At 40.5% G+C, this 16198-nt stretch overlaps 4 protein-coding genes across 8 annotated transcripts; 2 read left to right on the top strand and 2 right to left on the bottom strand.

The window, feature by feature from the left end:
- Positions 1-619: 619 nt before the first annotated feature.
- LOC105452668 (probable low-specificity L-threonine aldolase 2) lies at positions 620-2672 on the top strand. The gene is made up of 4 exons (XM_011693991.1): positions 620-768; positions 1089-1206; positions 1449-1532; positions 1615-2672. The coding sequence occupies exons 1-4, from the start codon at positions 715-717 to the stop codon at positions 2538-2540; spliced, it is 1182 nt and encodes a 393-aa protein (XP_011692293.1). The 5' UTR covers positions 620-714; the 3' UTR covers positions 2541-2672.
- Positions 2606-5433, bottom strand: LOC105452669 (eukaryotic translation initiation factor 3 subunit D). Its single transcript, XM_011693992.1, has 4 exons — positions 5122-5433; positions 4997-5042; positions 3063-4562; positions 2606-2695 (listed from the first exon to the last, which is right to left on the bottom strand). The coding sequence occupies exons 1-3, from the start codon at positions 5296-5298 to the stop codon at positions 3097-3099; spliced, it is 1689 nt and encodes a 562-aa protein (XP_011692294.1). The 5' UTR covers positions 5299-5433; the 3' UTR covers positions 2606-2695; positions 3063-3096.
- Positions 5434-5907: 474 nt separating this feature from the next.
- On the top strand, positions 5908-7406 carry LOC105452667 (ATP synthase-coupling factor 6, mitochondrial). 5 transcript variants are annotated; one of them, XM_011693985.1, is made up of 4 exons: positions 5908-6000; positions 6449-6594; positions 7029-7159; positions 7298-7406. In XM_011693985.1, the coding sequence occupies exons 1-4, from the start codon at positions 5953-5955 to the stop codon at positions 7324-7326; spliced, it is 354 nt and encodes a 117-aa protein (XP_011692287.1). In that variant the 5' UTR covers positions 5908-5952; the 3' UTR covers positions 7327-7406. The 5 variants fall into 5 exon arrangements, with proteins under 5 accessions (XP_011692287.1, XP_011692288.1, XP_011692290.1 ...); XM_011693986.1 differs by having other exon boundaries at positions 5943-6040; XM_011693988.1 differs by having other exon boundaries at positions 5944-6100.
- Positions 7407-7518: 112 nt separating this feature from the next.
- Positions 7519-16142, bottom strand: LOC105452666 (DNA polymerase epsilon catalytic subunit A). The gene is made up of 18 exons (XM_011693984.1): positions 15913-16142; positions 15718-15838; positions 15416-15634; positions 15066-15292; positions 14719-14959; positions 14277-14593; positions 13960-14206; positions 13304-13856; positions 12751-13192; positions 12375-12612; positions 9720-12305; positions 9399-9565; positions 9008-9296; positions 8807-8914; positions 8442-8707; positions 8213-8345; positions 7918-8129; positions 7519-7830 (listed from the first exon to the last, which is right to left on the bottom strand). The coding sequence occupies exons 1-18, from the start codon at positions 15996-15998 to the stop codon at positions 7527-7529; spliced, it is 6756 nt and encodes a 2251-aa protein (XP_011692286.1). The 5' UTR covers positions 15999-16142; the 3' UTR covers positions 7519-7526.
- Positions 16143-16198: the final 56 nt, after the last annotated feature.

Here is a 16198-nt window from a genome sequence, read left to right as displayed (position 1 = left end):
CCACGTCAACAACAATAAGAGATAACTTATCGTTGCACACTCTTATCATTACAATTAGCTCGAGATCAATATCAAGTGATTTTGCACTTTTTCTAAAATTAATATGCAACGTACGTATGTAACGTGTTACATGCACATGTCTCCAAATACAAATTTGAAGTTTCGTAACGTAAAATATATCATGTATGTTTTATGCGATATTTATGCAAACTACATATATTTAATATAATATGTAAAATATTTATTTTAAGATTTTTAAATAAATCATTTAAATATTCAAATCAGTATACCGAAAATATTCCAAAATAAAGGCTGTGTCCTCTCTGACGTTCTCTTTTCCTTTTCTCATCGTGCCTTGTCAAAAATTTGTACAAACTTTCTGCACGATGATGATCTATACGATCTTATCTATACGATATTATCTGAATAATTTCGTCGTTATCGCATTTATAAAACACATACAAATGTGCCTTTTATTTGTCTTTTAACAATTTTCCTTTTTATTTTTCTATATTAACATTTAAATACACCGCCGTAAATACATGTAAACAATGATCTTTCAGTATCTTTCCGTTTACGTTATGACCAGTTATTACTGTAGTATATGTATCTATTATAGATACCAGCAGATAAGCGTCGCATATATATAAGCGCGGCGCCTGTTATCGCAGAAGTAAACTCAGTTACACTGATCAGTCGGTCACGGCCAGCAGGATGTCTTACGGCGGAGTAAACGAGAGCATTCACGAATATGCGAAGCAAAAGAATGTAAGTGAACACGAAACAGGGTGTTGTTTAGCTCTTTCGTCTCTTATCGATCATAATAAAATTTAATCAGCGGCACGAGTTTATTCGTTATTATTCATTGTATCCTATATAATTTTAATATGTCCACGAATGCATGTACTAATTATGCCATCCTTGTCGCATGCTGTAACAGTGTAACATATGTGGACAACGTATGTTCCTAAAAAAAATCTGCGTTTTTCGAGACTCGAGACATTTCTAGAGAGACGCAAGAGATTGAATGAAATTCATGTTATGTTTCGTGAGGATTGCTCTAAATGAGTTAAGTATATGATTGCCAGGCTGTTATCGTCGATCTACGAAGCGACACGCTTACGAAGCCAACCGAGGCGATGAGGAAAGCTATGTTCGAGGCGCTAGTAGGGGATGATGTCTATGAGGAAGATCCTACTGTAAAAGGTAATGAAAGAATTTGAAAGGACACAAAATATCACATGAATCGTGCCATTATAATAAAATAAATCCAAATATTACTCTCATTCTCAATTTTTTCTTAAATAAGATGTAATAATTAGAGATAAATATTATCTTCCTACCAAATTGGCTTTGTTTATATTTAGAACACGAAATTTTGGCAATAATTTTCTATATTTCATTTATGCTTATTATTAGTTAATCGATCGTTTATGTAATTTTTCTAGAATTACAAAGAAAGGCTGCAGCGTTTCTTGGAAAGGAAGATGCGCTTTTTATTAGCTCTGGTACGATGGGAAACCTGATCGCTGGTAAGAGATAATCGTTGTGCACACACCTGCGTCTTCGTTTGACGTCAACCTTCATGCAAATCAATTTTTTTTTTCCTTCCAGTTATGAATCACTGCGATGTGCGTGGTAGCGAAGTCTACTGCGGAAACCAGTCGCATGTGTTCCTTCATGAACAGGCTGGTGCGGCGCAGGTAGCCGGCGTGAGCGTCTTCACTCTGCCTAACAACGACGACGGTACGTTCGATCTGAAGAGCCTCAAGAGCGCGATTCGCGTAGATCGAATACACGAGCCGATCTCGAAGCTGGTCACGGTGGAGAACACGCTCAACGGAAAGGTCGTACCTCAGTGGTGGATCGAGGAATTGGCGGTGGTGGCGAGGAAGCATAATCTTAAGATGCACTTGGACGGCGCGCGACTGTGGAATGCCTCGGTAGAGTCGAAGATCCCGGCGAAGGATCTGGTCGCTCCGTTCGACTCGGTTACGTTTTGCCTGAGCAAAGGACTGGGCGCTCCCGTGGGGTCCGTGCTCTGCGGAAGCAAGAGTTTCATCGCTGACGCGAGGAGAAGGCGCAAGGTGTTGGGCGGCGCTATGCGACAGGTCGGCGTGATCGCCGCGGCCGGGCTCGTCGCCCTGGAGCAGACGGTGCCACGACTAGCGGAGGATCACCGACGAGCACGGATTATCGCGGAAGCAATCAATCAGTTGAATTCTAAGATATTCAGTGTAGACCTGAAAACCGTGCACACCAACATGGTATTCGTGAACGTGAATACCGACAGCGGTATCGTCGCCGGGACTCTCATGACGAGGCTGCACGAAGTGAACGATTCCTACGACGACGACAAGATCATAATCAGATGTCTGGCCCTCACGGAAAGCTTGCTCAGACTGGTTCTTTATTACGACATCGATGATTCGATGGTGACTGCTGCTGTGCGTAAATTAAAATATGTCATCAAGCAATTGGATCCCCCCAAAGTAAATCCCCCCTCCAAAAAATTTAAAGATTTACTTTTTCAGTTTTAAAAAAAAAAGCAAATAAAAAATATTATTACAGCATCAAATATTATCTTAGTATGTATTGAAATTTGAAATATACGTGTATACACTTTATATATATATTTAAATAAAGCATTTTGAATAGCTTGATACTGATAATAGCACATTATCTCTTCCAAAATCTGCAAAAAAAAAAAATAGAAAATTACAAGGTACACATAATTGAATTTCGCTTTAAAAAATAAGACCCAGATTTTTTTGCTGTATTGTTATACATATGATTATAAATTCGTATAATAAATTGGTTTTGAATAAATACCAAATAATTGCATCTTGAAAAGGTCGTCTTGTTTGTCGATAAAATTTTCGTATATATTACCTACTAATCAAAGTATCTAAATTTCTATTAATTAATCACATCGAAAAGTATCTGAGTAACAAAGTTCCATAAAATCAAAAGTGTTGTATTGAAAGTTTCTCATTTATTTTCTTTATAATAATTCCTGTGCCTCTACAAAAAAAAATTCAGTAAAAGCGTCAATCGATTACCGGTTAATGATGGACGTAATTAGCGTCGTGTCTGTTAACTCTGAAACGCATCATTAACAGGCTCGTCGTCGTCCTCGTCCTCCTCGCCCTCGCTCTCGAAGGTATTATCAGGAATATCGTACAGTCGGATCATAGGCTTGTTTGGATCCTTCATTATCAAGTATTTGCCGTCCTTCTGCTTCATGCAAATGTCGATGATGCACCTCAGGATGCCCCACGCGTTGTCCATGTTCAAATTGATTTGCGTCGCAAACTCGTTCGGTTTGTACTGCTGGGTACCGAGGATCACGTGCTTGCTCGAGTCTCGCACTATGGCGCGTGACACGTATCCGAATTTCAGCTGATCCGAACCGGCCAGTAACGCCTGAACCGTCCATTTGGCGAGTTTACAGGCGTTATTGCGCAATTCGTTCGCTAAAACCGCGCCACGCTGCGTGTCCAGCTTCTGACGCCACTCGACGCCATTGGCCAGCTTCGAGTCCCACTCGTTCAACGCCTTGATCGTCAGGAATTGGTTCTCGTTGTTCGGGCCCTGCATCACGGCGTCGTGCTCGCATCGGGCGACGAGTACGATGCCGTTGTTGAGATCCCACTTGCGATAACGATAAGCCACGCTGGCGACGTCGTTCTCCTCCTCGTCCGCGATGAACGGATTGCCCTCCTCGAACTTGTATCGCGACTCGTTCGACTTGAGTACCTGCTGCGAGAAATTGTGATTGATGAAGGTCGCCTCGAGGGCCAAATTTCTCGGCGAGTTCAGCGAGTTGCTGTCGTCCTGCGGCGGCTCGACGCTGGTCTCGTTCACGGTCAGCAAATCGAACTCGGTGTTGTCGCGTTTATCGAAGAACAGCTTGTCGCCGATCTTCTCGATGACGATGTCCCACGAATAATTGCTGCGCGTGCAGCACATGATGGTGGCCAAGATCGCGTCGGTGGCGTATACGTTGCCCTCGGTCTTCGACAACTTTCGGACTATCGGATCGTCGGTGGTCGTGACCGTGTGGAAGATACGATCGATTCTCTGCAGCGGCTTCTCGCTCTTCACGTTCACGCGATCGTACGTCTTGTCGTAATACTCGAGCGAGCCGCAGCACAGTATGTCCTCGCCGTCTTTCACGCCGGGCAACGAGAGCTTGGCCAATCGGGGGAAGTCCATCTCCTCGATGGTTATCCAGTCGGGTCGCACCGTCACGGATGCGTCACGGATCTTGATAGGTGGCTGATTCTTATGATTGCGCAGACCTTGCTGCCTGCCCCAGCGCTTCGTCTGTCCCTTACGCTCTCGCTCTCGCAACTTGAGCTTTCCCAGCTGCTGCATCTGGCTCAGTCCACCGCGCTGGCCACCGCGACCGCGCATGTTGCGCTGGTTGTGACGGAAGCGGCCACGTTGGTACGGCGGCTTCTGCACACGGGTGGTGTCCACCAAGTGGAAGGTGGTTTCATCCTCGTCGTGATAGTAGGCATACTGACTGCCCGAACCAAATTGCGATGTATATTTGTCTAGAAAAATAGCAATGTATCATTTACACGTATATAACTTTAATATATCGATGCGTGATCTTTTATAATACAATATAAAAAGCATATATTAGAAACAATCTTCCAACATAATTGCATATTTCATCTGTAATCTGGTTTATAATAAATTATATTAAATCAGATTAAATTGTTACATGTATATTATTAATCAGAATTTGATCTAGTATATGGGTGTATGTGTCAAGCATTTAACATATACATCTGTCGAACCTTGCTTCCGATTCAGTCTTAGGATTTACTAAAAGTAGAACCTGTCGTTCTCAATTAACGATAATATATGCAACGCGCGCGAAAGTGCCAACGAGGCTCTCGGCCTCGTCGCCGAGACCCCACCGAGTCTCGCGACCTTTGAGGTTAAGTGCACGTGAGCGGTCGGCAAAAAGCGAGATACGTACTTGGGAACTTTTTGTCCTGGAAGGCCGGCGTAGTCCAGTCGGAAATCTGCGGGAAACACAACGAACCGGAGAGTTAGCGCGATTTTGCAGGACGAAAGTAAAGGGCGGGCGAGGCAACCTCTTACCTTGCCCAATCTGTCGCCCTTCGAAAATGGCTGGTAAGGAATGTCCTTAAACTGATCCGGTAATTCGCAGGGGCCCCAGCCGTCCGGATTGTGCTGGATCGCCGGCGCTTGAAAGTGCGCCGCCACCTCCTCCTTCTGGACGGGATCTTCCAGCACCACCACGTCTGCGTCCGTCATGCCGATGCTCGGTTGGGCTTGCCACGCATCGATTCAACTCACGTCACGTCACGACAAGCCGCTCGCGGGCACGAACGACTCGAGGTTAGAGAACTCGATGGCACACCGCCGCCGGAAATCCTGTCCGCGCCATCTTGCCACAACGCAGTGCTGTCAATCGTTTTCCCGTGCAAGGACTTAAGAAATATATCGAGATCACTAGGGCGATTTAATTCGATTGTATCCGGATTAAACTCTGAGTTCTGACCGTTCTGATCAATGTAGAATAATTTTAATCTCGGTTTAACTTATCTTTTATTTTTTTGTAATTCTTAAAATTAAGTAAATAGATTAAAGTTAATCTACATTAATAAAAATTAATAATTAATAAAGATAAAAAGGGACAGAATTTAATTAACAATTATTAATTCAATACTAGCAGAAAATTATTTCACACTGATATTTTAAAAAATATTTAATAATGTATGGTATTATACAAATAAATCGCAAATTTATGTCAAAAATTGATAATATCGACGCTCTGCAATTACCTCCGGACCATTTGGCCGGCACGAAAATTTACCCAGGGTTGACGGTCTTAATAGTATCTCGTCGGTGCTTTTTACAAAATTTATTCGGAGTTTTGGAGTTGCGCGTCTTTATTATATCTAGTTTATGGACTCCCTTTACGTCACTCTTAATTGGTTCTTCTCGATTACTCCGGTGATTGTCTTTTTAAAGAAAATACGGAGTTGTATGTGTTGTAGGTGCTAAACACAATAAAAATAAATGCATTAACTATTTAATGACATACATATGACATGTAATACTTTTTAAATGTCACTGTCGTGAATTTATTTACGAATGGAATAGTATGTTTGATCCACGTTTTAACCTATACTGATTGGGTCCAGCTAACAAATGTTATTGCATTTATTACGTAAGAGGCGTATGAAAGGCGACTTATTTTTATTCTAACAAAACTCAACACGATATTAAAAAAAAATGCATGATTTAGAATTCGTAATTATCTCGATATGTAATCGAGAGATGTGTACTTGGACAATTCATGCTTGTCGCGCAGAAAATAAAAGCTCTTAGAAGCTACTTGTTGACAAGAAAGGACAAGGGTATAGAAGTCTCTCTCAAAATTGTACATGATTTTTTTCAGGCAATCATGCTGAGGTCACGTCTCGCCAGTGTACCGAAAGCTATTAAACGTAACATCAGCACCAATGTTCCCGCTTTGCAGAAAGCAACTGATCCTATACAGCAGCTCTTCCTCGACAAACTCCGGGAGTACAAGTCCAAAGGCGGGTAAGTACACTTTTAGATTTTTGGAATTTTACTGGGAAACATTTATAAATTATTTATACTTAAAAGAGAATAATATATCTGAATTTTTAATAGAAAAAAAACTGAGAAAGCTATCTATGTTTATTCAATTTGTATTTATTCATTGTATTTGCACCAAAAAGTAGCAATTATTCTGTTTAATAAAGCATTATTAAGTTGAATAGTGTTAATTGGAATAATAACTTAAATTCTATTTGGATATACCTGTCCTTAGTTACAAATAAAGTTAAGAGTTACAAGAGTATTTTACATAGCTATGAAATCAGTAATTATATGAAACTAATTAATCAGATTCTTTAATTAATGTACCTATTTTGTAATTATATATGAAATATATATTAAGATCTAAAATAGGAGAATTTATTAAATACAAAAAAATTGTGTTCTATTTGAAGAAATGGAAAATTGGTTGACCCCAGTCCAGAAATTATAAAAGAACGGCAATCCGAATTAGAGAAACTTAGCGCGCAATATGGTGGTGGGGAAGGAGTAGATATGACAAAATTTCCTCAGTTCCAATTTGTGGGTACGTTACTTTCACTTATATCTTCCAGACATTTGATATTTATTACTTTTTATATTCAAAAATTACTACAAATTTTGCATACGTGCAAACATATGTGTATAGCTAAAACGATTTAATGTATGCTGCATTTTGTTTTAGATCCACCTGTGGATACGGGTAAAAAATGAACATATATATGTTGATATGTATCATAGCATACTCATGTACTGTTGAACTATTAAATATTAAGTAATTCATCCTAAAAATACATACGTAGTTCTAAATTATTTTAATCTTTTTCATCGACCTAAATAGTCCAAGACAAATAAGTTTGTTGTAACGATAAAAATATAAATTATTATTAAGGGAAAAGATCTTGATTTAGTTACTAATTCGTAAAAAGTTTCGTGTTCTCCACTATCTCGGCCAAAATATTCATTTTACATTTGGTGGCTATAGATTTACAAATATTTACATATGTCGTGATTTCGTCTCGCGAGATTAAATTAACGTATTCGCCCGAGCAAGAACATAGCATGTTCATGTTTTCTCGCTTGATCTCCTTACACTTTCGACATTGTAGATCTTGCAATACGTAACCCATGCTCTTGCGATTCAACTTGTCAATCAGTGAAAATTCTATTTCTGTATTGTCGTAAGATGTATTGCAGGTAGGACATTTCCACATGTGCCTGCAATAATATTAATAACATGAAGCATACATTTTTATCTTAATAGTCGTTTATTTAGTCTAAACATTATTTCCATATCTAACGTACCTGTCATTTTCATTTGTGCAATATTCATCCTTACAAAGATCAATATCTCTCGTGTGATTGCATGCTTTGCATATAACTTCTGGCAGAACGAGAGAAATACACGGTTCCTTCCACTCAACATTGTCGCCGTAGCTGCCGACTCCAATTAGCCGTAACAGATTTGCCTTCAAGTCGAAAACCTCGTGCTCCACCTCTTTGTCCAGAGATAAAACCTTCAGAAATTTTCAGAGATTTTTAATATCCTCTCTGTGAGCGCATTCTGTTCTTGGAATATTTATAAAGCGTATGACATTACCTTGCACACTGCTTTGATTAATTCAAGTGCAGGATTGATTTTTATAATTTCTTTTCCACCCATATCCACATTAGGATACTCCAGGAGAGTCAATGTTTTTTCCGGCAGATTTCGATGTATCTTTTGGGCTATTCTGCAAATAATAAAAAATTGGTTATTTAAACTATTCTCAAATGTATAAAATATCGATGCTAAGTGAATTATATAAAATAGATAAATATATATATACTTGAACAATCTCTGAGACATTTCTCCTGATATCAATTGTTTGGCAAACTCGGCTGTATTTTCCAATGCACCTAAACCAAGTGGTGCTATAAATGATTGGCTTTGACTGTGTCTTCTTCTCGGCCTTATAGTATTATTGGGTTCGGTCTCAATCATACATTGATACACTGCGTGTATATATCCTGCTACTACAGCGTTAAAACTTGCATAACATCCTGCTTCTTTAGGCAAGCACTCCATCAAACTCCAATTCATCACTATTTGGGGCTATTTAAACAAAAATAATTTAATACATTAGAAAAATATCATCAAATAAGAATTATCAGTGCAATTTCTACAAATATCTAAGTGTTAATTTTTTTTTACCGTGTCGTCATCGTCGTCGTCGTTTTCAGTATTTTCATCATCTTCCGTATTATTATTATCTTCAGTATTATTTTTAGGTAACTGCGCTTTAACACCAGCATAATTGTGCTGTAAATAAATCAAATATATATAATAAAATTTATGTTACATAAAATAGTATTAACGTTACTTCATGAATTACATAAATGATAAATATCATACCAGGTCAAGCCATATTAGATACTCCCAACATTGAGCATAACTAATATCAATACTGTGAAACAGCTCTTTGTTCTGTATGGTTTTGACAACAAACTCTATGTAGCCTAAAGCATCGCTCACAGATCTTTTCTTCGTACATACAATGATCTTGTTGAAGTTTGCAAATACTACAATACAACCTAACGTTTTGAACTCTGCTATTAATTGTATGTATAACTTTTTCATGTAAGTGTGTAGAGTACGGCGTAGAGCAGGATCGTAAAGCAAGGCATTTGAAGATCTCAACCACCTGGAGTCATACGAATATATGCATGCACATTTATATGAAAAAAAGTAGTACGTAATTAAATAATTTGTTATTAATTGATTAATAACGGTATGAATAGCGTACCGATAGAAGTGGATCAATTGGTAGTCGGCGAATTCATTTTTATACACGGATACGTCGAGCAGCCATGCATTTACCATACTTCGCAACGTTTTAAACGCCGGATTGCAGAGAGTAATTTCGTCGTAACTGGGAATATTTTTCGCAGCGTCGCCGCCCATCGCCATGTCCTGTTGAATTCAATTTTATATAATTATAATATTGTCAACTCGAAGAAATTATTACAAACGAAATTTCAAAGGATACGATTGTTAATTAATTCAAAAAAAGGGAGCATGCATTCTTACAAACAAATTTTATTCGGTAGATGTGCGAGACACTGACCTGAACGGATGGACGCTGTTGATTGTGAAACGCCACGAACGTGCTGGTTCCGTCTATATCGTGAATATGATTGTACTGCAACAACGCGTTGATCGCCAAACTGTCTACGTCCAACTGAACGCAAACGCTGGAATACGTGCCGGGATTGTTCGCGGCGCAGCTCGAACTCTCCTCGAAGTCCGTCAGCAGCCTGTTGTCGTCGTTCTCGCTGCCGCCCAAGTCGGGCTTCTCCGTGGGCGAGCACCACAGGACAAAATTGTTCCTGTGCAAATTTCGGGCGTAGAACAGATCCGCGCCGAAGAGCGTGGGATCGGCGGGCACGTTGCCGATAGGCACGTGAAAGAATCGGCATTGTTCCGCCATCAGCTCGAAGATCTGTTGACTCTTCAGGTAGTGTCTGACCATCATTTTCGCGCCAATCTTCTGCCACTCCAACGTACCGTACAGATTCTCAACGTCTCGCACGTGCGTGCTGACGAGTGGGAATTCGTTGAGAAGCGGCATTTCGGTGGTTAACAGCGTTCGGTCGAGAGCGGTTTGATTGATAATAATCGTAGCGCCGCGGCCTTCGTTCTTATACGTTGTCAGGGCCGCCTGCAGCGTACGGCACACCTGCTGAAAGTTCGTCTCAACTTGCACGACGAACTGCATAGTTTTAGGCAACTTGTTCATCTTGTCTTCGCCAATTTTTTCCAACATTGCCTTACGTTCCTGCGTGTACAGCGTACCCATGCCCGGCAGCTGATTGGAGGCGACCGAATCCAAGACGAATATGTGAGCTCTCTTGCTGGCGCTCAGGAATAAGCCCCACAGTGCTCTCTGACGATTCGCGCTCCAATGATGATAGAGGAATATGCAGTTGATCGACTGGGTCTGCTTGAGGTAAGGTCGAAAGCCGATGTTCTTGTACTCCAATTGATCCAGAGTGAAGGTGTCGGCTCCGTCTGCCATTTTACGCGCGGCACGCGGATCGACCATACACACGCATCCCAGCTCCAATATGGCCCGAAATTCCAGTAACATTTGCGTCTCGTAGATTCCTTCAATTTCCGGCTTACTCAGATCCTCCAGGAGCTCCCGGCTGTGCTCTTGAAACAGAGATTCCGGCAGAGAATATCGATACAAGTTGTACACCGGGCGAGAGCGTGGCAACGATTTGAAGCTCTTCTTCCAGAGCTCGTTGGGCCCCGGATCGGGCCTCGGTTTGCGAGTGTTGACGTAAAATATGCGGGGCACTACGAGCCGCACTTGATGCAGCTGCGTGTCGACCAGTATCCACATACGAAACATGCCGGGCTCACCGGTTTCCGACAGCTGAACGATTTGCCACGGAGTTTCCAGCAATTTCCTTTGAGCGCGTCTCAAAAAGCCGGTCATGGTATTCGTATTCGTATTTCGTATAACTCCCCAAGCAATTCCGTCGCTCTCGTCCGTCTTGCTCCTCTTCTGCCGATGGCGATGCCTCTGTTTAGCCTGGAAGGCCCACTTTTTCTTGTGAAACTCCAACCACTTGAGCTTCTCCTCTCTCGTTGTTCCCCTGGGAGGAGGTGAACCCAGAGCCTCTTTCCAACTCCTGGCCCTGACCACCTCGTCCTCGTCTGAATGCTGCCTCTTCCTCTGATTAACAACCGGAGTGTTGAAGCTGGTGGACGGTCCTGCGACCGCGAGATCTTCAATATCGCGGGGCTGCTCGGCGCTGTTCGCGCGAGATGTGTCGTTAGCCACCACAGAAAATATATCTGTGATCTTTTTCTGACGATGGGACGTACTCTTCTCCGTCACTTTCTTATGTAACCAGGGTGGATGCTGCACTCGTGGAACTGGATTCGCTAAGCCCTGCATCGCCGCTGGTATAGTGATGATCTTTTGAATAGCGCTGCCGAGTCGCTCGATGTAATAATTCCAGTCCAAGATATCTCTTATATCATCGCTGTACAAGGTAGGATCCTTCAACCACTTCTTCAAGTAGTGTCTTCGCACAGCCGGCTCCGATTGGAAGATAGCCAACGGTATCGCGCGCTCGGTGACCGGTGCGCTTTGCGGCTTATTCGCTATAATATATCTACAAGCTAAACCTGCATCCTTGACCATCTCATCGCCCAAGAATTCGGCCAATCTTTTAGCCGTAGAAATCGACGTGGACTTCTGCGCGCCGTAGTCTTCCAGCTTACGCGACATAGACTTGTTCTCGGATATCAGCTCGAACAATTCGGAATCAGGCATATTCGCACACTTGCTGTACAGTAAATCCAGCCAATAATCTGCGTCTTTCGCGACCGAAGCGTAACATTCTTCTAATGTGTCTCCCTTTAAGAAGGATTCGAAAACAGAGGCTTGAAAAATTTTTATCAGTTGCAATTCACCCCTCCTTTTCACTTCAAATCCTTTTAACTCGGCTAGCGAACCGTCAAAATTAAAAACTGCATATCGTTTTTTCAATTTTTTCCCTTCCTCTTTGGCGGCGGGTAACACCATCGCTAGATACGGTCCGTCAACTTCGAAAAATATCGAATTCTCGTTTTTGATTTCGTATGTTAAATTATCTTTATCCACAAGCTCGTGATATACTTCATTAGTAAATTGATCCTGTAGAAAATAAAAAGATATAGTAATCGAAAGAAAAGAAATGTATACTGCTTATTCACTTATGCGTACCTTCACCATAAAATTAAGAACCGCATTCGGGTACGAGATCGTAAATTTCGACCTTTTTTCATGAGTAGTGTGAACTATAAGAGAGTCTGGAAAAGACGCAGGTAATATGCACCATATACCATCAGTATCTAGTTCCAATGGGCGACCAATCTTTTCTATAATTTCTCTAGCTTTCATAATAATATGGGCCCCTGTGTAACATACGATGCCACCCATTTCCATGCTGTGCCATCGCGCTCTGTAATGTAATTTTAAAGTAGATAATAAAAAATAATAATAAAGTTAGTTTTTAAAATAAATTCAAGATACAATAAAAATAATTTTAAAATACAATAAAAATGTTGTATCTTGATGTATATTCTATTTTAACACTTACCCTTTTCTCATAACGTAGCCGTAGAAAGAATTGAGAATACATTTGTGAGCAAGCTGAAGAGAATCGTACAAAACTTCCCTATTCTTGGCAGATTTTATGTCAGCCGCATCTCCTTTCGCGACCGCTGCTGCCACTTGTCGCTTGGCATCTTTAGTTAATCCTTTGTATTCATATCTTCTATCTCTAAACGCTCTCACGGTGTCTACATAAAACGAATTCTCCTTCTGACAAATCGTTTGCGTCCTCTCTTCCATTCTGGTAATTTTGACCTTTTTGTATGCTTTTTTACAATATTCGGTAAGCCTAGTTTTTTGAAATGTAGCTTGCTCTTTCGTGGTCAATTCGTGAAAAGCTCTCTTAGCACCACCAGGAAATTGTGGTGGAAACCTTTCAGTTTCTAATTGTTGCTTTATTCTCTGATATTCACCCAAACTTGCAGCCACTAAAATTTGTTAATCAAAAATAACATAGTTACAGTATAAATTGCGAAGAAACAAGTTTAATAATAATAATATAAAGATAACTTGTGGTAGAATTTTATGTTCAAACTTACAATATTCGCCTCTCCACATCCATTGCATCTTCCTTTGGCAGAGAGCATCAGGTTTGTTATAATCACACACCGCGCAATCCATTTCATTTACTATCGCGGAAGGTTGCAATCTGTTAGTCAAAATTATATTAGGATACATAGCGCCAACGTCTAAGTGATAAATTACAGGATTTTCTAATCTCAAAGGTTGATCCTTGAGCTCCTTCAATTTCCCCTTAACTTCATTTACTATTTCATCGAAATTCGTAACCATGTCGATCGGTATTTTTTCCTCCTCTTGTATCGTGTGCTTTAAGGCATTTTCTACACCACCGATTAATTCGTCCACGGCGCTCGGCACAATTTTGAAACGGCAAGGGATGTCAGCTCTAAAAACACCAGACTCCAAGGCCTCCACGTGTCCACCCACATAGGTTTCTTGGTCAAGCAAATGGCCGTCCTTTGTCAGTTTATTTAGCTCGGTTTCTTGTTTATTAGGAAATATAATATTAGCTTGGAAAGCTTGCACCATAAGAAGTGATTCGCACAGCGTACCAGATCCCTTTCTGAGTACCTAAAAATAAATCAAATAAAATCAAAATGTAGATTATCGCGTTTGAGAAAAAGCGTATGTATATAAAATTAATTGTGCACTATATATTGTACAATATTCTTACTTCATCGGGTTCCATAGGAATAATAGTGCATAACGCAAATATGAAGGGATGTATGTATTTCTGATAGAGATAAAATGTTGCCACAGCATCCGAGACAGAATAGTTCGCGAGCACTTCAGGCTCTTCCGATGCTAATCTGCACATATCTTCCGGATCGAGTTCCACTGGATCATACCTCAATTTAGCTTTAGCAACAGCTTTTAAGTTTTGAGAACCCACTGGGAGGTAAGAATCACGTCTCACCCAACTAAGAAACGACTTGTGATAAGAATATTTGCAGTGGATTACACAGTAAAAATATCTCACGGAATATTTACCATAAGCAATCCATGTGCATAGCAGCTCGACAGACGTAAATACCTTCGCGATTTTTGGAAAAACCAATTTTCTCTTTCATGTCCATGTTGTGTATAGCTGCACGAGCTTCGACGAACGGCCAGTCGAAGAAATCGCCGTTGTACGTTACGAATATATGCGGTCTAATCTCATTGATATGATCGAAAAATCTTGTTATAGCTGCCTTCTCATTAGGCTCGTTGAATATCGTGAAAGGTCCTTCAAATTCCGGCTTTGGTGTATATTCGAAATCTCGTATGTCCGCAGAGATTAATTCTCTGTTCGTTATCAAGTATCCCTAAGAAAATGTATTAAATACATGAACTCTCTTTAAAAGTGACAGAACAAAAATTATTTATCTAACTGCCAACATAAAAAGCTAAGTGATAAGCATTATTTATTTCGTGAAACAAGATATATTACCTGCCCGTCTATCATATACGATATCATCATAATCTGATCGATACTGGCATCTGGAAACTTCAGTGGCAGCTTTGTTGTTTCAATATCATATGCTAACACAATAGGTTCAGGCGGTTCGATCATGTCTTTCTTTCGCGTGATTATAGGCGGCTCGCTCCCTCTGCTCTTTACCGAATACCAAATTCCACAGAAGATGTTAGCATCTATAGACACCCGGACATGATGAGGTACATCATGTTCCCTAAACAATCATAATTCAACGTATCAGTATAAATCAAGTAATGCTAAAGAAATCAAGAAATAATAAAGAAATATTAATACAAAAAGAAAAAAAAGAAAAAAATTACCTAATATCAAGAATATTATCCATGTGATCTAAAATCTGTTTACCGCTATCCTGTTCGTTTGGTTGCAAAGTGGTCGCTAGCATGTCTGTGTAGTAAGTATTGCTTTTCTCTCGCTCTTTGTTAACTTTAACGACGCGCACAATGTCGCGCTTAACTTTCGTCAAATCAACTATATTCGCGAAAGAAAGCTTCAAGTATTTTTGTTTCAGACCAATCAAGTGATTAGGCTAAACAATAAAAAATAAAAAGAATCAGAAAAAAGGAGATACTATTTAAATTAATTTCTAAAACACGTACGATTAAAATAGCTGTTAATAATTAATCGTATATTAATTAGAAGCCCAGCCTACCAAGTCAAGATCTTCCTTGTAAACAGTCTCGATCCTCGTCAAAATTCCAGTGTACTTCTTGGACAAAAACGTCGACACTTCCTCAAATGTATCTTTACGGCATAAAATATAAAAGTACGGCGAAAACGGCAGTGACACCTTAAATCTGGTAGCATCCTCCTCGATGAAGTAGTAATCCACGCCACTCAACAGACGCTTATCATCCTCGACAATCTCCGTCTGCGCAAAGACAGAATCTTGTATATCAATTGTGCAAGAAGAAATTATTTACCGTAATTTCCTCAATCTTCCGTTTCCCTCACCGCGTGCATATTGAGCAAAAATCCTATCCTCTCTTTCGAGTCGGTGACTCGACGGAATCCGTAAACAGAGTCGATTCTGATATCCTCCTTGATCTCGAGCAATCTTCCCAGTGCATTTTCCCTGAAAATGTTAAAAATTTAGAGGGAAGAATAAGATGTAAAATCAAAGCAAAACAAGCCTCAAGATTATCGTACCCCTGCGCGCTGGCCTCTTGATTCGGATATCTCTTGTTGACCGCCCTAGGCGGACGGACAGCTCCGGTATTCTGCAAAGTTTCCATTTCGAGGATGCCGAACGAGATGATATTTCTCCAACATACACCAGATAAATGTTAGTAATCGAGGAACAACATCGAGAAAATCCTCATCAAAGCAAGCGTGCACAGACCGTCATCGTCGCGCGTCCGCCTGTTGCACACACAACACAATGCGCTGTCGGCCTGTCGCAGCTGATCGGAGCCCGCCTTTTTCAATACAATTC

The sequence above is a fragment of the Wasmannia auropunctata genome, unplaced genomic scaffold (genome assembly GCF_000956235.1).
Source record: "Wasmannia auropunctata unplaced genomic scaffold, wasmannia.A_1.0 LD336026.1, whole genome shotgun sequence".
NCBI classification, from domain to species: Eukaryota; Metazoa; Arthropoda; class Insecta; order Hymenoptera; family Formicidae; genus Wasmannia; species Wasmannia auropunctata.
The sequence above is the reverse complement of the archived record's forward strand: the minus strand, read 5'-3'. Positions and strand labels throughout refer to the sequence as shown.